Here is a 20056-nt window from a genome sequence, read left to right on the forward strand (position 1 = left end):
CTCACCAGTATTCTACTACCTTTGTTTTACTTTCAATGGAGGTAGTGCCTAAGGTCTGATAAATGCACTAAAATTCCTGAGCTAACGTGTTTTCTATTTACTCTGTCCTGCATGTACTGGAAAAGTAAAGATAATTTTTTTATTGCTGTTATGGATCTGTGTATACTCTGCTCCGAGGGTGAGCTTTTCTTCGCTAAAACTAAAACATTACTTTACAAAGGTTTCTCAAACACTGAAAAATGTGTTTTAAAGAGAACAGTCAGCCTCTTTTCACTGATTTTTTTTGCTATTGAGCATCACTGGAACGTTTGACTGGATTTGACATATTACACCATCTCTTGTTGGAGGAGATTTTTACAGTTTTATCATGATGACTGTCTCTTCTTTTAATTATGCTTTTATCTTTGTGTTGATCTCTTTGAACAAGTTTAAGGTCTTGAGCATTGTGGAGTGAGAATATCTTGTTCAATACACATGGAAGAACGCTGATTTTTTTTTTTTTTTCTTCAAATAAAAAAATTGATATGCTGGTTATAGAGCTTGATCTTTGTTCATTGCATATATATGCACTGATGACATCACATACAATATTCTAAGAGTTAGTATATATGAAAATGTTGGTGTTATGTCATTAGCTGTAGGAAATACATTTAATTTTACTACTGTATTAATTTTCAATAGAGAAGGAACTTTATATATTTTACCTTAATGTTGCAATTTCTAATGTATAGTGAATGACAAATTCAAAAATGCTCAGTCTCTAAATCTTTGTACTTCTTCAGCATATGTAAAAGCATAGAGTCTGCCATTCTACTGTTGATATTGAGGCATTAATAAGTCATAAAAACTTCACTCAATTCAGTAGTTAAATATTTAATGGGTAAATGTTATGTGGGTTACTTAAGGTTTAGAAAAATATCTCTTGTCAGAATGTTTCACTTTAGCCAATCTGCTGGCTTGAGTAACTAGCAATACATCATAATCCTGGAACAGTGCTGGGTTTTAGATGAGTATAATTGCATAATTAATAAACTCTTCCTACTATGTAGTGCAAAATTATAATTTGATTTGATGTGTGTTCAGTGCCCAAGAGGCATTCTGAGCAAACATTAAGTTATGTTTATTCCTTTTATACAGGACATTGTACCAGTGGATGCCTCTTACGAGGTGAAAGAGCTTTATGTGCCAGAAAACAAGCTACAGTTGGCCAAAACTGATGCTGAGTCTCTGTTAACCCTGGAAATAAATAAGGTATTGTGTGCTCAGGTGTCTCATTGCTGCAGTTGAAGGATGTTCTGATCTGTTGCTTAGTGTAAGTAGGTGTAGTTGAAATACCTGTACTGGTTACAGAATAACCTTGATATACTTTTCCCCTCTTCCCTTGAGTGAGAGCACAGAATCTGTGATTTCTTTGCTTACAAAGTCTGTCCTTGTCAAAAACATGACTAAGTCTTAGTGCACATGCAGAAATGATGGGGACCACACACTAAGTCATAGTGTGACTGTGTGCAAAGGAAGGAAATTCTAAATACTCAGAAAAGAAGGAAATTCTCATACTAAAATAAATACTAGTCCAGAGAAAATTTTATTTTTTAATTGTCTCACTAGTTTATGAAAAGGAATTATTTCTAAGTTGTTTAAAGACTAGACCTCTTGGTATTTACACCCATAATCCTGATTTTTTTTTTAGGTAATTGTATGTGTTGCTATTATTTTTTTCTTTTTAGCATCTTTGTTATCTTGTTTTGTCAGATAAAAGCAAGTGGGATTCTCTCATTTTGTTAAGATTAACTTTATCAAGATTTACAAATAAAATTTGTGTTGTGTGTTTGTTGGTGGTTTGGTTTTTTAAAAAACTGGAAATTTGATTTTGTGTAGGGACTGGAAAATAGCCTAAGAATGAACAGTGAGGAAGAAGTTGTTCCTTTTCCTTACCTGTAGAAACCTTGAATTATTCATGATTAAAAACTGTAATATTGAGAAATCTTCTACTTGTACTCTACTGCATTTTAGAATTAAATCATGATCTATTATGTTTAATACCTGATGCCAGTAGTTAAGTAGAAACTTTGATCTGCTCTAACTCTATTTCTTCATTTCTTTACAAGGTGGATATGCAGTGGGTACAAGTGCTAGCAGAAGGTTGGGCAACACCCCTGAATGGCTTTATGAGAGAGAGAGAATACCTCCAGTGCCTTCACTTTGACTGTCTCCTTGATGGTAGGGTAAAACACACCATTTGGAAAACAGAGCAAACTTATCATACTTCAAAAATATTTTTGATGCTTTGCTTCTTAATGGTGCATTATGAGGCTTGTGCACAACTTGAAGTCTGGGATAAGAGAATAGAATATTATAATAACCAGTTTTAGATGTGGTGGTTTTATTGTTTTTATACCTACCATCATATTAGAATTTGAATATTTTGGTTTTTTGCCTTTACAATTTTTTTCAAATATCTTAATTTTTGGAAAACGTTTAATTCTAAAATGCATGTTTCTAATTATTTCTGAAGAAATTGATCTTAGAATTGGAATTTCAATTTAATTGCTGTTTAGCTCTGTGACCAAATGATATATTTTGTATTAGTAATGAAGGAAAGCACAACAAACTGACTTGAATAGTGGGGGTGTTGCAAGTGTGAAATCAGAATTTGAGTATAAACAATTGTCACATGTAATTGAATTACTATGACTTATTAATTATCCTGGGAGGATTTAAATGAATAAGTTTTATTTTTCATTGCCAGTTGGCTAAGAACTTTGTTAAGATAGTGAATAAATCATAAATCCTCAGATTTTGGAGTTTGATTGCGATCCTCTGTCATTTTTCATTTATTCCTCTTTGAAGGCTGTTTTACTCCAGCTGTTTTCCTATATTCATGCTTCCTTTTGCATCAGTTTTGTCTTGCTAGAGACCAAATAGCAGAACAAAAAGAAGTCACTTTTCTCTCAATTCTGTGATACAGACATCTGTGATCTTTCTTATATTTCTTAACTCCCTTTTGTCTAGGTGCTGTACTAGACAACATAATGCCATCCTGTTACTTTGCAGTATAATTTTGGGCTGCTAGTTTGTTCTCATTTCATTTTTGGCTTCTGTACATCCATCCAGGTGAAAAGTCCTCTGCAGATTACATGTAATGCATTCAGCTGCTAAAATATCTTGTAGGTCCTAGTTCTGTTCTGTAATTTTCTGTAAATCAGGATTTTTATAAAGCATTTAAGACCTTGTATAGGTAAGTGTTTCAGATATAACAATATAACAATTTTTTAAACTTCTTTTGCTGTTGTTTTGTGTATCTGGTCTGTGCTAGAAAAAATACAAGTAATGAAAAATCAATTTTCAGTCCTTAGCATATGTAAAATCATTATTTTCCTCTAGATATCCTCTTACTGATTTCCTCTTTTTAGAGATCTACTACAGCACTTACATGTGTAAATTTTTTAGAAAAATATGATTGCCTTAAAGCTACTTTGCTACTTGCAGCAATGGCAGCATTTCAGTCAAAAAGCATTCTCAAAGTTTTCTGCTTTTTCGGTATGTTAGTTCTGGGTCTTACAGCAGCAGTCATTTTGCAGGGCTTTGATTCTGAAGAAAGGGAAATAGTTTATTACCTGCAATGCATCTCATCCTTTGGGCTTTGAAAGCAGTGTTCATACTGACTGACTTCTAAGCTATGCAGATCATTGCAGATGAGTTGATAGTCTCCCTTTAAAATTAAGTTGTCTGGAAAAGTGTCATCCTGACACAGTCCTCATCTGTGATTTAATATACTTGCTTCAATACCTTTCCTCAGTTTCTTATTTGTACAGTGGCTGAAGAAAAATGTAGAATATATTATATATTTATTGCTGGTCATGGATAAAAATAATCAACAGGTTTGACATCTCTTCATGCTTAAAAATATTTACTTATTTGTCTGCAAAGCAAAAGGTTTTTTTAAATTATCCATTTTGGGGTGTCTCTGTGGTTGCTGCCAAATTGAGTTTTGTAACCTAGTTCCTTTGAAAATGACTCTGGGCACCAAAACTGAACTTAGGAAAAGATGCACAGCATGCATTATACATTTTGCATTATGAAAGAAGGGGATCTATTTTTCTCTTAAACTTTTCATCCAGTTTTATAATTTTTAATTTCCTAAGAAATTTAATTTCCTAATAAAAAAAATGTATTGCTTAAATAATAGCAAAATTAGCCTTATTTTAGAGTCTTGGCAAATGCCAAAACCTCCATTAACTTTAAAGGGTCCATGACTTTTCTCCTGGAGGCCACCCAAAAGTTTTGCACTCAAGCATATGCTTATAAGAACACAAGCCTTCATAGAGGACTTGTGATATTTACTCTGCTGCTTTTCTCAAATCTCACTCTTGTAGAAAAGAAAAACAGGACTTCAACATCTGGCAGTGAAGTAGGTGCTTAAAAATTAGAACCACACATAACCTTAAAATTCAGCTACATGGCCTTAGTTTAAGAAGTAAAGTAGCAGGCAAACCATGCCAACTGTTTGCCTGACTCAGCAGTTTTTTCTGAAAGGTAAATACTTGACTCTGAATACAGTTTTAAGTAAACAACAAGAGTCACCTTTTCAAATTGTTCAATTATGTGTGTTAACTACTTGGGTGTGTTTGCTCCTATTGCATTGTTTCTTTCCTGAGGGGCCAAAAGTATGTCTACTGAGAATATAATTTCTTTTTTACTAATTATCCACTCCAGTAGCAATCTTGTCTGATATTTTAGATGATTTATTTTTTAACGTTACTTGTGTATTTCTATTTTCTATATAAATTCTTAAGAAAGATATTAATTCGAATTTACCAAAAAGTTTTCTCCTCACGGTTTAAATATTTTTCTGCCACTCTAAGTATTTTTTTTTTCCCCTCTGCAGGGGGAGTTATTAATCTGTCAGTGCCTATAGTGCTAACAGCTACTCAGGAAGACAAAGAGAGGCTGGATGGGTGCACAGCAATTGCTCTGGTGTATGAAGGTCGCCGCGTTGCCATTCTCCGTAATCCCGAATTCTATGAGCACAGGAAAGAAGAACGCTGTGCTAGGCAGTGGGGAACAACATGCAAGGAGCATCCCTATATCAAGGTGTGTGTTTAAAAGTGCAAGATTTAGTCTTATTTTCTGTACTGTGGCGGAGCTGCAAATTAAGTGAATATTTATATACGTTGATGAAAAGACTAATTGGAAAATTAATTAAAATACTTGAGCAGAAACAAATGTTATTTTTTTCTATGCAGCAGTTGAATAGTCTGTACTTAGTGTGAAAATCTAATGTCAATATGTACACATGAAATGAATTTAGAATGTACTGTAGAATCTGTGCTGCAGAAGAGGGAACTTTGCCCTCCAGTGTGCCTAGGAAACACATCCCTCTGTGTCACCAGATGGATCATCAAAGCTCCTTAATTAGTGGATATATGCATCGTGAAGGATAGAAAACTTCTCTTCTGCCTGCATGTGGTGCACGTGAGACCTGCCTGCTTTAGATGTTTTTCAAACAGGCCTGTTCCTGGAGAGTTCATCATTTAACTCTCTGGGGAGTAATTTCCCATCCATTGTGTTCGTTATGTTTTATTATCTTGGCCTTATTTGTATGTGGTACTGGAATGTTCTAATTGTAACATACTCATCACAATGCTGTGTTGGCTTATGCAAGCTGTTGTGAATGTTGCATCTTAGCTCTGCAGAGCCAAAATATGTTTATTTCCCCGTTTGTCTCTGAGGTATTTTTGTTTACAGGTATGACATAAAATTAGGTAAAGTGAAATCAAACAAACCTCAAATTATTACCTTGTTCTTGAAAAGGGAAAGCCTTTGAAGTGTTGTAGAAGTCACTATATGACTAATAGAAAATTTCCAAAGCCCTTGATGTGATCTGTGATGTTGAACATGAGATTATCCTTTAACTGAAAACTTTACATAGATCTGATAAATTCGAAGAAAATCTCATGCAGACAAAATTTTAATGACTTCTTATGTAGAAGATGAGGAACTTACATTCTTATGCCTTTACTGGACTGTATAGTAGTAACATGAGAGCACATGAATTTGGTGGCCCATCTTAATTATTCAGAAATATTTGGGTACCTGAGAGATTCTGTAGTGCAGTTTTCTCATCTTCGTATCATTATCATACCTTCCCTCCACCTTAGTAAGATGTCAAAGTCTGGCATTTTCTTCAGGAAGGCAATGGATGCTGTGGCATCATTTAATTCCAGCAGGTCAAAGAAAAACTAAATTGAAAAATTCACACCTAATTTTTGCATCTTGGCTTTAGGGTTTAGTATGTAGTATCTTCTGTTATATCAAGATTTATTCTCATTTCTACATTACATAAGGTAAAAAAGTTATCAGACGTGTATGAATCTTGAAAGATTTTTCTGATTTCATCTTCAAAAGAAAATGCATTATCAGAAATTAAAAATTTCAGAGTAATGTCTATGGCTGTTATTGTTGTTAAGCAGCTTGCCATAAAATTAAATTTAAATTTATTAAATTTTAAAATATGTACTAATAAAAATGCATGCTAATGCATACTAATAAATTGTAATAGACAAGGCTTTTCAGTCACTATCTTTGTCATGCAGTGTTGATTAAGAATATTGGCTATCTGCATTTCTGTATTTTTGCATATCTGTATTTTTTTTGCATTTCTGAAAGAAAGGTATATGCCTTCTGAAGATTTGTGCATCTCTCCTGCATCATGGTATAACATGACTGGATTATGCTCCAGTGAGATTTTTTCATTTTTTAAATACTGATGCTTGACTTATGACTGTCAAATAAAATTAACCTGAGATGCATTCTTTGGTAAAGATGTGTTCCCACTGCAATGCTTTAGATACTCAGGAGAAGCTGGTAACTAATCCTGACATGGACTTTTCTTTCTTTTCCTAGATGGTTATGGAGCAAGGGAACTGGCTTGTGGGTGGAGATCTGCAGGTCCTTGATCGTATTTATTGGAATGATGGACTTGATCAGTACCGTCTCACTCCAGCTGAGCTAAGGCAGAAATTCAAGGAAATGAATGCTGGTGAGGAAGTTTTCCTTGCTTTCTTTATACCTGCATAGACTTACCCAAATGTCTACTTCCACCACTGAGGGGGGCATTGTTTCAAGGATGAAAATTTTGAATGCTCTGGTAGGTGACATTCTTTGCTTTTAATAGTGATAATTTTTATGATCTCAGGCATTGCATTGCCTCAATACATAACAGAAGCTGGTAGTGCCTGAGGTTCTGAACTTTATCTTTCCATGCACATGTAAGTAGTGCAAGAAAAGATAATGTTAAAATGTGGTAAGGTGTAATTTAAAAATCATGTTTGGCCAAAACTATAGAGCTATGGTTGAATGCTGAGCTTTCATGCTCTGCTATTTTTAAGTCTGTTCCATGCTGCTTCTGGGGAACAAGGTAGGCTGGTGCCAAGTTACTTTTCTGCATAAGAATTAAAACAGTTTTTTTCACCAAAGTAGTTGTGTTAGGCAGATAAGTAAGAGGCTGAGGAATATCATAAAGCAGAGAATTAACATGCTGCTTTCACTGTGGCAGTGACTGGCAGGCAGCTGCACTTGTAAATGAGTGGAGAGATATTAACATGAAAAATGCAAAGCACAACTGGTCCTGAGCTCCTGATGTTGTTCTATGTGGTCAGCATGTCCAGGAGTTGTAGGTCTGGGATATCAGTCTTTGCCTAACCCCTAAAACAAACACACATTTGAAATCTGAAAAAAACCCTGCTCTGTAGGTTTCATTGGTTCCATACTGGAAAACCTCTTAGAGTGATTTTGCTGTCTTGTGGGGTACTTTAGTTCATCTGTATTTGCAAGAGAGAGAAACCCTGGTTGTGGCAGGGTTTTTCATTGGAGGGTTTGTAATACTCTGGAATAGCAGGTACTCTTGCTTTCTTCTTACTGCACTTAAAATCTACTAAACTAAGGTGAAGGAAACTTAGTAAGGAACATTTTATTAGCTTTGTTCCAAACAGTTCCATTTGTTCTCTTGATGATATATTTAGCCTTTAAGATAGGTAGCATAGTTTGATTTCTTCTTAGAAGACAATACCCTTATGCAAGTGAAAAATCCAAATAGAAGATTATAGCTCTTGGAGAAATCAGAGTAATTCTGCAGAAAATTCAGAAGTTAAGGGAGCTGATTTTTTTCTTTGTATGTTTGCTTTTTATTAGTTTTGCTTATGAAGAATAGTGATTCTGTAATAATTGAAAATTCTTTAACGACCTGTGAGCACTGCTGTTATACTTGTTTAATGGAACTCAAAGGCAACCATGTACTGAAGATTTTTTTGTGGCTGTACAACTGGTAAAATAACTTGCTTTCCTTGTATCTTGTCTTTTTTTTTTTTTTTTTTTTTAATTTACTGCACAGATGCTGTCTTTGCATTCCAGTTACGCAACCCAGTGCACAACGGGCACGCTCTTTTAATGCAGGATACCCATAAGCAGCTTCTGGAGCGTGGCTACCGGCGCCCAGTTCTGCTCTTGCACCCCCTTGGAGGCTGGACAAAGGAGGATGATGTTCCTCTTATGTGGCGCATGAAGCAGCATGCTGCAGTACTGGAGGAGGGAGTGCTGAATCCAGAAACAACAGTGGTAGCTATATTCCCTTCTCCCATGATGTATGCAGGACCAACTGAGGTAAATACATCAAGAGTTGGAAGTAAAACAAAACCCTTTTGATAGGGCACTAAAATATTTTGTGCTGATCTTCAGATCAGATGTGTGCATCTGGTGTTTGTGGATTGTGTTGTTGTAATGGAGGGAGATGGTAGCCTAATTTTCCTTGGGAAAGCAGATTATCAAGTCTGTCACCAACCAAAACATTCTCTTCTGAGGAAACTTCTATATTGGAGGATTTTGCTGGAAATGGTAGCAGAAAATATTGTGTTTATAGTATAGGTTCCTTTCTTTGCAATTCCAAGGATATGATAATAATTTAATCCTTCCTCCTTTTTTTTACAGTTTTTTCAGGAGGAACTATAAGATCTGTTAACAGATCTAATAACATACCAAGTTAACATACCAAGTGATTGTCCTGAATGTTGAAATACTTAAGTTTTGTGGAGGAGTATTCACATATTAAAAAAAAAGCAGTCTGTTTATTTTTCGGCAAACTTAATTCAGAGAGAATTGTTTCAATGCTTTTGTATGCAATAATTATTTGGCAGCACTTTATTTAGGAGCCAGGTCTTGGGTTGGCGTCCCTAGAGGTTTTTGGGAGGCAGCAGAAAAAATAAATGTTCTCAGTTGAGGACAGTTCCTTGAGGGGATATTGGTTCTCCATCTCATTCCTTTTTTTTTTTTTTTTCCACCTTTTTTTCCCCTCCTTGTTCGCCTCCACCCTGAATCACAGGAAGTTCAAGAGTTCTGACCAGGCTCCAAGGTTGACTCTAGGGTAGCTTTTTTGATAGATAGGAGATCTTGCTAGTGAAGTTAAATTAGGCAGATGCCACTTATTTTCTGCTGGCCAGTTGACTGGTCAAACAGAGCTTTCACTGCTTTTCAGTCCAGAGGAAAAAAAACTGTAGTCCAGATCTAGCTGAGGCATATGAGTGAGTTGATGTGGGAAATCTTCTGCTGTTCTCCATAGGTGTTTTGTGAGAATTAACAGAAATCCTCTATCTCATTCTTGTATGTGTGAGGAGGAACAAAATCCACATTTCTTATTCTGAACAGAATAAAACATTTCTCCTTACCTATATGACATTTCCAGTGACCTCAGAGTACAGCTTGACAGTAATGTTTGTTCAAGTAATAAAAGAGATTATATAAAAAATTTCCATAGGTTATTTAAAAGCCATTGTTTAAAAGTTTCTACAGCACAAGTGCTTTTACAGAAGAACAAGCAGCTAGTAATATGATTGCCTACAGGGTGGATGTGTACTTCCAGTCTGTAAAAATCCTAATGGACAAGTTTAATAAATATCAGTTTAGAATTTTTTGTATTTTTGACATTCCTGATAAGTACCTTGGAAGAAAAGAAAAAGTTCTGTAAGGCAAAGCTGTATCAAAATGCAATAAATTCACCTGCTTAGGAAAGTAAATCTATTATAAGCATTCATGTGCAGTGTGTACCTAGTTTATGTGTCCTTTGGGTTTTAATGTTCATGCAGACAAAGTGTTAGTTCTGCTTTTGACAACATCCTTGCCACATGTACAAGTTGAAAATGCTGAACATGGGTGTTTTTTCATTCTGAATGTGTAGATAGTGCTGAAGTGATTTTCTAGGTACCTACTGTGCAGGTAAAAGGGGATAATATGTTTTAGCTATAAGTTTGACGGTGATAAACTTAGCTGGTTCTTTATTATGTTGTGGATCCATAGTAAAAATCACATCTGATTAAGGAAAACATGGTAGTTACAGAGTGCATGCCCATTTTGAGAGCTGCAGTTTTGGAGCATTTCTTCTGTTAACTGTTTTTCCTATCTCTCTTGTAGGTTCAGTGGCACTGCAGATCACGGATGGTTGCAGGAGCCAACTTCTACATTGTAGGGCGAGATCCAGCAGGGATGCCACACCCTGACACTGGGAAAGATCTGTATGAGCCAACCCATGGTGCCAAAGTGCTGACAATGGCTCCAGGCCTCCGAGCACTGGAAATAGTACCCTTCAGGGTTGCAGCTTATAACAAAAAAAAGAAGTGCATGGATTATTATGACTCTAATCAGTAAGTTGTATTTTCATTTTGAGAAACTTTTGAACAATAGCAGTCTCTTACCCCTACCCACAATAAAAGAAAAAAGTTTGATTCAATTAATATTGCTCAAATATGGCAGTGTTTGGATGTAGCTTTAGATCAATGTGACTTTTAGACAAATGGAGCTTGATTTCAGCATGATTTGGTTCACAGTGCAACTACTTGATCTAACTTTAGCTGCCACTGAAGATCCCCCAGGTATTGGGGTTTCTCTGACTCTGGGACATAGTGGCTCAGATTGGTAAATCCAGAGAAAGATATTACTATTTATTATAATGGTAAAATTAGTTTTCTGCTGCTTTGTCTTTGTAAATAAGCTTCTCAGGTGTCAGGTGTGCATCAGACAGGAGGGAAGAGACACAAGTGAGAGTGTGCAGCATGGAGAAGAAAGTGGACAAGATAGGGTGACAAATAGCTATTTATTTTCTCTGTTGTAAAGCACAATGATGCCTTATGAATATTGTGTCACAGGGTTTTCAGCTGTTTTGTTGTTTGTTTTTTTAAATCCAATTACAGAACAGTTCATTTCACCTTCTGTATGCATATTTCAATGTTATTTTACCCTTGTGTGGCATAGCAATGTCCAAAACTTAATGTATGTGTTGCTCTGGTGATAATGAATGATGCTGGGAAGATGACTTGTCATTTTAATTTAATCCTCTTTATTCAGATTATTGAAATGTACTTTTGTTTTACATCTAACTACAGTTGAAGTTGGTACTGAAATGCAGACTTCTCTGGGCAGCCTGTGCAGTGCCTCACCACCTTCACAGGAATGAAATTCTTCCTAATATCTAATCTAAACCTACATTCTTGCAGTTTAAAGTCATTCCTCCTTCTCCTATCACTACAGGCCCTTGCAAAAAGTTCCTCTCCAAGAACTTCCATTAGGTGCATGAAGTTGCTATAAGGTCTCTCTGGAGCCTGCTCTTTTACAGACTAAACAACTCTAACACCCAGCCTGTCTGCAGAGGAGAGGTGCTCCAGCTCTCTGATCAGATTTTTTTCCCTCCTCTGGACTCACTCCATCAGATCCACAGACTTTCTGGGTTGAGGTCCCCAGGTCTGGGTGCAGTACCCCAGGTGGGCTGTCACAAGAGTGGAGTAGAGGTGAAGAATCACCTTCCTGGCCTGCTGGTCATGTTTTAATACCAAAAGATCAAAGTGAAGTAGTTTTATTGGTGTGTCAATTCTTAATAAATTAGAATAGTAAGGCAATAGCAATGTTACAGGCCAAAATTCAGAATAATGATTCCCTGATCATCAATACTCTCAGCAGGATAGATGTGATTTGAATCAAGGCAAGTAAAATTATACCTCTGTCATTAGCCATAGCAAATGATTAAAAAAACCAAAACAACAGATTTTGCCTTCTGCCACAGACTGCATCATGTGCAGTCTTTTATCCTTTCACTGTGTCTGTGAGGCCTTGGTTTGGGTACTTTTTTCCCTGTTTTTACAACTGTCATGGAAAAAAGGCTGTGCTGCTACTAGTGTGCAGTTCTGCCCTGGTGCTGTCAGGATGTAAGCCCGTTTGTCCTGTCCTTCCATACTGTTTGTAGATGGTCTGGAGTGTGGCAGCAATCCTCTAGATGGCAATGCAGACACATGCAGGCTCCCATTGCTGCTCCTGCTTGCCAGACGGAACACTGTGGTAGGCTCCAGACAGAGTTAGAGCTTGGGTGGGTGCAGCTGGCTGCCTTTCAAGATAGTCTGTGTAATGCTGAAAATGTGGCAGGCTCCTGGACCATGTGGTGTTTGACTCTGCAAGGAGGATGGCAGGGAAGAGAGGATTGCCTTGGAAACATGAGAGGATCAGTACTGGTGGAAGACCCTTGGATGTGAAATAGTGATGTTTGTGGAAATGTTTCTTGAGGTCACTTGGTGAAAAACACCATTGCTGTGACTTGCTTTAGAAAAGGGTAGTTTGGTATCTCTTGCACCCTTGTCAGTTTTTTGAGGCTTGGACACTTGACAGCCAGCCAGGCAATTCCAGAATTGACATCACTAATGAATGTGTGGAAGCTTATGGCAAGGGGATTTCCTTTGGACTGAGCTATAGCTGGCCATGTGTCTTAGCTGCTGGGTGTAGTTATTCTTTCCCAGTGTGATCATCTCTTTTGTTCTTTCAGGCCTCCTGGACTCTTCTGTTTGGGAAGGTGCTTGTGAGAACCATAATAGACACCATCTGCTACCTTAAGTGTCTCTGTAATTTGATAGAGTTGCACCCACTCCTGGCTTGGCAGCAAAGACATGCAGATGTTATTGCAGTTGGGCTCTTTGTTGCCGTTAGTGAAATACCTTTTGGCTTCTGAGGGAAATCCTAACATGAGCATGGTGGTAGATGAATCTTTGTCTTGTGGCAAGAGGTTACCAAAAGCTTAGTGCAGCTGCCAGAGGGATGTCTGAAAAGTTGTGGCTGCAGAATTAGCAGTGTCAGAGTTGCTTTGCTCAGTTTTTATGACAACAGTGTAACACTTGCCAATAGCATTCCTTGTGTGCCTGTGGGGTGGGTGTTCAGGGGCTGGCTTTGCCACTGGTCAGCTGCCTACAGTAAGGTGCTGAGCAACTGTATGAAAACTGGCTGTGCTGCTCATGACCTTGCTAGCAAGCCTGGAAAGCACCAAAAAGCCTACACTGGCCCTGCCAACAAATGAGTACCAAAGGCCCTCACTTCTCTGGTGTGCTGCCTGTGATTCCGAGAGGTTGTTGTGCTTAAGGTCTTCTGCTCCCTAAGGTGTCCACACAAGCACACTTTGTGGAGTTTGTATAAAGTTCAGTTTGTTTCTCACTTCTGTAAGTATCCTGCAGAACATGTGCTGCCCTTGGAGTTCCAGTGGACTCAGTACCTGCCTGGGATCAGTCTGGAAACTGTTGACTTGGTGTGCTTGGGACCTCGTGCTGCTGGATAACAGTGCTGAGGTGCTGTGGTGCTGTGTGGGAGCTGAAGTCACTTGGTCCCTGTTAGTAATAAAAGGCAGAAATATCCTGGTGGCATTCAGGATAGCAGCATTGTCTGTGAGGAAAGGGGGTAAGGAAAGATGTGACAGCCTTTATAACAGCTGCATAGCAACTGTAGTTGCAGCATGATGCACAAATTGTTTAAATAAAGTTGCCCTTTAGAATATTAAGACATATGAACAACCAATGACTTGAAATTAAATTTGTGTTTTACCTCATGAAGCCAGCACAATTTTTAATCTGTTTCTTGGACATCTTAAAACTAGTTCATCAAACTGAACTCCTGAAACATTTTTGAAAAACAATTTGTCTGAAACTTCAATCTAGGACAGTGATTTGAGGAATGCATTTGAAGTAATGTATAGCAGCACAGGTAGAGCTAATTTCATTTTTCCCCCCTTTGGTCTAAATGAGGTTAATAGAAATAAAACTACCTTTTTTAATGTTGCTCAAGTTGGATAGAAAGCCTAATATAAGTTTCTGTGTGGGGAGCTTGAGTGTTTCCACTTGCATAGAATTCTGAATTAATGCATATAAAAGCTAGCATGAATATTGTTACAGTCCTTATCAAAGTTTTACACTTTTAGATTTCATGGAATTTTTGATTTATAATTGAATATATCCAAATGTGTTTGGAAAAGTTTGAAATGTAATGAAAACAACCAGAGAACCAAGAAACCCTCCTCCTCCCCAAAAAAGTTTGCCCAATGCTGAAATTCCTTCAGAAAATCAATTAGTGTGTTTCTTCACCCAAAAAGGCCTTACAAAAAGTTACCACAGACAAGTGTAATTTGGGATTGGTGGCTTAATAATAGAAGCTGGTTTTGTGAGCAGAGATTCCCAGTTCTTTATGGAAGATCAATCCTATAAAATGCAGCCACAGACTGCTGCTAAGAAAAAGCTCAATTAAGAAAGGAAATTAGTCTGGCAATTAAAGAAGCCACAGCTGTGTCTGGAATTAAATTTCCTAAAAGAAAACCAAAGAGAATATTTTGGCTAAAAGAAGCCCATAAGAAAGGTAACTGGAGCAGATTGTTCATGTTGTCTGTAAAATGTGAATGAAGCATGGGTATCTGTGAAGAAGATGAATTTTATTATATATTTTTGTTTTTTTTCCCCAGGACCTTTAATATGGTTACCATTACTCCTTTACTACTATCAAATCATACTAATAGGAGAGCTGCTTCAGCTAAAGACATGCTGTTCTCAAATTTGCTTTTTTAAATGATAGTAACAGGCTGAGATAAATACACTTGATTGTTCTTAGTTTAGTTATGTGAAATATGGTTTTTCATTAGTACATAATGTAGGATACACTGAAACACTACATCAGGCCAGGAGACTTAAATCCTCCTGCCAGCCAGAAAGGAATTAGGGAAGGATTTACTTTGCATATGTTAATATTAATCACAATATTGTGTTCTAATTTCACAAACACTTTTTTTCCTGGCTTGTTGGGATTTGAACCTAGCTGGCAGTAGCTGGTTTATTCAGCATCATGGGACATTCATTCCCAAGGCATAATGTAGAGTTCCTGTAGGAGTTACAGTGTAAGTCATGACTTGATGCTGAAAAGGCAAGTTTAAATTCAGAGAAATCTTCTAAAAAGAATTTAAGGTTAGAATTGGATCCCAGATAAGGAGGCTGTTAAGTGTTTTAGAAATTAGTCTGAAGTCTACTAGCTGAGTAGAACATCACAGTTGTTTTGAAGACAGACCAGAGTGAATAATTCTTGTTATTGTTTTATTTCCCTATTGTTCCATTTGCCAAAAAAAAAAAAAAAAAAGACAAAACTATGAATGAATGGTCTTTACTTTTATCATGAATCTTGTATTTAAGAGTAATTCTTTAAGACCTTAAGACACTGCCCTCCACAGAGAATGGGAATTCCTAAAAGATCATTTGTACAGTATTAAATACCTAAGAGGAGGTCAGGGTCCCCAAGATTATGGCTGGTCTTTAGTGCTCCCAGATGAGAAATCTACTATGTAATATGTAGAAATAAAAAGATTGTCTTTAGTTACTGTATTAATGCAGTGTATTGACTCCTCAGAGGTACAGCACAGGAGGTTTCCTGTAGGCCTGTGGCAGTTGCTTCCTATTTGCAAACTAATGATGTCCTTGTTTTGTCACAGGAACTGTAAGGTCTCTGAAATGCCTGTCTTCCATAAGTAAGACAATTCTACAGTGTGTGTGGGTATGGTTTTTTCCATACTGTGAACGTAGTAGAGTTCTAGGATGTTGTGCCACAGAGCAAATACCAGACCTCAAAGTGAAATGTTTCTGGACTGGTTTTCTCTTGACAAATTCTTGTTATGGCTTTATTTCTGCCTTCTTTTTCTCTTTCTTTTTTGGGAATGCTTTTAATTGTAGTGGCACAAAGTATTGTGTGAGTACCAGTCAAACTCAATTGCAGTAAAAGGTCAAATCAATGTTACAAGTATTTACTAGCATCCAGTGTGGCTGAAAGTAGGCTGATTGCAGCAGCTACTGAGAAAAATTTTTCAAAGGCACTTAAATGCCATACACAGAAAAGCCTTGTATTAAGTTTCACAGAGGGTCATTTCAAATCTGACAGGAATGGAATTTGAATGGCTTTGGCATTTAAATTTTATAGCATCTTTAATGGTCAAATGTTTCACCTCTCATGTTCCACTCAAATCCACCTTGTGTGGAGCAACTCTTAATGCCCTCAGAATTCAGTCTGAATGAAATTACTCCTTTTACTATCTCCTACTACTGAAGCAAATTACTTACATGCTTTATTTCAAAATGCTTGTGGGTCACATCACTACAGTGGTCACAGTACTGATAAGGTTTTCCTCCGTAGCAGGAATCTCAGTTTCTGAAATTTGATTGAAATTTGCAAATACAGTGATTTTTAAAGAGGCAAAAAATACTGTGTTGTTGTGTATATATTGCCAAGACTCCATTTGAGTCACTTTAGCAATTACTAATTCAAGTAAATTTTTTTTAATAAAGAAAAACCCTTTCAAAATAGACCTTCAGGATAATGAGAGGACATTATTAGCACTTCTGTAATTTTTAATAGTATTTTGCAAACATTTCTACAAATATTATGAGATGGTGAATGTACTATGTTTCTGACATGATGCTCACTCAGTTGTTCTTCTTTCATTTTTAAATAATTTCTGTAGATCTCCTTAGTTTCGTGTTTCTCTCTGGTACGTCTGCTTCTTACCTGTTTTTTGTGCAGCTAGGGATAAGAAGCAGCTAAAGGAGTTGTATGTGTTATTGAAGCTTCTGACTTCTTTAGTAACATTATTTCACTTCTAGGGTATGGGACAAAGTTGAATGCTTTTCTGAAAACTGAAGAAACAAGGGAGAATAAAGCACATATCTTTTTTTTTTAATGCTCCACCTTCTTGTGTGGAAAAAACAGACATGGAGAAGCTTCATAGTACTTGCTTTACTCTTCCTAATCATCTGAAGACTTGATATTTTTTGACAGAATTAAGCAGATTTATCCCTTCCCCACATATATTTTATATAAATAGTTCTTTGCAAAGAACTCAAGTTATGTTCAGGCAGTGTTAGTGGGCAGCAGACATCTCTCTGCTAAGGAATAAAATTTTCAGATATAAATAGCAGTGCCAACTTTTTCTCCCATGGAGCTACATCAGGTTTAAATTTTCATTTTTATGTAATTTATGTTTTGCAGGACTAAAGCATAGTAGGTTGGTTTTTCTGTTGTTTTTTGTTTTTGCTTTTTTTTTTTTTTTGCCTTGTTACAATTCAGGAACCCACAGTCCCAAATTTAGAGCAACAAGAAAAGAGCATGTATGACAGTGCTGGTGTGTAAATGTATATAGTCCAAATAAAAAAGTTATGGGGCTAGTGCTGTTGTGAAAGGGAACTGTGGAATGCTTTCTGCATCTTGCTAACTTCCATACCCTACTGAGCATAGACCAGCACTTAGAGCCAAGTTCTGCCCTCTGATGTGCACACTTGGCTCCTGTTTTGTCTCAGGCATGTGCATCTGAGATTAATACTTGGGTTTTATTTCAAACAGACAAGTAAAGAATGAGTAATGCATACATGTTGCAAATTAAGCAAATGGCATAAGTAAAATTGCATATTTAATTTAGAAATACATAATTTTTTCCCTTGGAGCATCTGATAGAACTTTGGCATTCTTGTCTTGCTTTAACTCTTTCAGTTCAGTGAGGAGTAATTTAATTTGTGGACCTTTTACTGCTTATGACCACATACCTGAGAAGTTAATAATAATTTAGATTTTTATGTTAACAATGGTAAAATATCCTGATCTGAGTTCAATTTTGCATTTGTCTAACTGAATTTTGTTTTTGAGGGAAAAGACATCTTTAGGAAGAGGTATTTTTATTATTCCATTGCTTTTCTCTTTATTTTGAGCTGTATATACCACATTACTGATATGCATAAATATATATATGTGTGTTCAATGTCTTGAAATGGCACAGCTGCAAAGCTTGCCTCTAGATTATGAGGCTTTTACTTTCTCTGTTCTCCAAACAGTCCCTCACTAAGATGTTGTACAATTGTTTTTTACACATTCTCTAGTGGCACTGAAATTACCTTCTTGAAGCAGCATGGGAACATTCAACCAGCTCCTCAGGCTGGTCTCCTGCCCTGGCAAGGCAAGGTGTCAATCAGGATGGCTGCTTTGCCTTGGCAGAGGGCTCAGACACTGGGTAGATGGTTCTCCTTAAGCAGGAGTTTGTTTCCTCACAGATAGCAAGCCAGGCTCAATGGCAGCACAGGCTGAATTCAGTCCAGAGGGGTTCAGTTGCACCATGCTTCTAAAATCTCAGCTGGCTATTGTAGAGATTGTGTGTTCTTGAGATTTACTGGCATTGCTGGCCTTGAAATGCCAGCTGCTATACAGCATTATACTTCCAAGAAAAAAATTTATAAAATATCAAGAAAGTAGAAGTAATGTGAGCAACTTTGCCTGCTTTTAAAGTGTGTTCTTTTTCCCCCCCGTTTTCTCCTGCTCTGCTCCATCAGCCACGAAGACTTTGATTTTATATCGGGGACCCGCATGCGCAAGCTGGCTCGGGAAGGACAGAACCCACCAGAAGGCTTCATGGCTCCGAAGGCTTGGACTGTGCTGACAGAGTACTACAAATCCTTGGAGAAGGCTTAGGCCTCTGATTAACTGCAGATCAACCTTTGACGCCTGCTTTATTTACGAGAAGGGGACCACACAGTCACCATTCATGTTGCTTTGTTGTGGTGTCTGTCAGGAAGTTCTCTGAAAACAGACTCTTTCTTCCTAACTTAGCATCATTCTTTGCCTGCCCTTATGGGTTCTATTATGTCCTGGCACCTAACTAGCTGCTGGTTTTATTGTCTTCTCTTTTATTACAGTTAATATTCTTGCAGTAGGATTTTTAACTCTCGTATTTTTTTTTTTTATATTTTACTGCCTCTCTCCTGAGTTCTGCAGCTGTTAAATAGATGCAGCTTTTTCATATGTTATTTAAGGTGCTGGATAGTGTCTGGTTTTAGTAGTTTGTAGGAGAAAATGTAACAGTTAATCCCTTAACTATGGATAGATTATCTATAAATCAAAAAAGCAAAGGATGTTTCAAAATACCTGTAAAAGTGTCTTAATCTTTATCTCATCATTATCATCTCCAGAAGCACTTAAAATTTATTTCTGACTATATGTAATCAAAAAGCATAATATTTCTTTGTGGTATAATTAAAATTTTGCTTTCTTTGTTTAATTTTTGAGTTTAAGTTGTACGGTGATTGTCTTCTGCTGTGGACCTATGAAGATGACAAAGTAATGAATAAAAGAAAATATCTAGTTTTCAATTTGAATTGTTAACAAATTCACATATTGTTTTTGTATATGCTTGCTGCCATAGGTGTCGGTAGGGTATGTTTTCTTTCAGTTGATGTAACTTGCTGGTTTTTGATTCCAGATATACTCAATCAGCTGACTACAACTTTTTAAAAAGCATGATAGCCCAAACTTATTTTCATGTTTAATTATTTCAAGAAAAATAAAGAAAATCCTGGACTTTGGCATTTCCTGTGGTAAAAATGCTTAGTTCAGATATTAATTTTCTGTCTATTTTTCAAGGTCTCCAAAGACTATTCTTCTTGTGAATCAGCTTTGCTTGCTTTAAAGACAAAGCACACGTTCTTTTGGGATTCTTCAAAAATCCTGAAGATACATAAGGAACAGAAAGTAAAATACTTCTTCAAGTATAAAGTAGCTCTCACCTATTGGTGTCTTTTCAAGGTAATCAGTGGATTTGCAGGTAATTCAGTGGAACATAAACTCTCTTAGCTAGAAATTACCTCATATCCTTGCCTCAGAAACTTACATTTTCTTGTTAAACTGTATATAGGAAGAA

General features: G+C 36.7%; 1 protein-coding gene across 1 annotated transcript in view; it reads left to right on the forward strand.

The window, feature by feature from the left end:
• PAPSS1 (3'-phosphoadenosine 5'-phosphosulfate synthase 1) overlaps positions 1 to 19713 on the forward strand; it is a 37908-nt gene extending 18195 nt beyond the window's left edge. Inside the window, exons 6-12 of the mRNA XM_079306761.1 lie at positions 1138 to 1251; positions 2109 to 2220; positions 4889 to 5094; positions 6907 to 7042; positions 8393 to 8661; positions 10462 to 10691; positions 18693 to 19713. Of these exons, the coding sequence (XP_079162887.1) occupies positions 1138 to 1251; positions 2109 to 2220; positions 4889 to 5094; positions 6907 to 7042; positions 8393 to 8661; positions 10462 to 10691; positions 18693 to 18831 (1206 nt within the window). The 3' untranslated portion in view covers positions 18832 to 19713. The remainder of the gene's footprint in view (positions 1 to 1137; positions 1252 to 2108; positions 2221 to 4888; positions 5095 to 6906; positions 7043 to 8392; positions 8662 to 10461; positions 10692 to 18692) is intronic.
• The last annotated feature ends 343 nt before the right edge of the window (positions 19714 to 20056 follow it).

Source organism: Erithacus rubecula, assembly GCF_903797595.1.
Source record: "Erithacus rubecula genome assembly, chromosome: 5".
NCBI classification, from domain to species: domain Eukaryota; kingdom Metazoa; phylum Chordata; class Aves; order Passeriformes; family Muscicapidae; genus Erithacus; species Erithacus rubecula.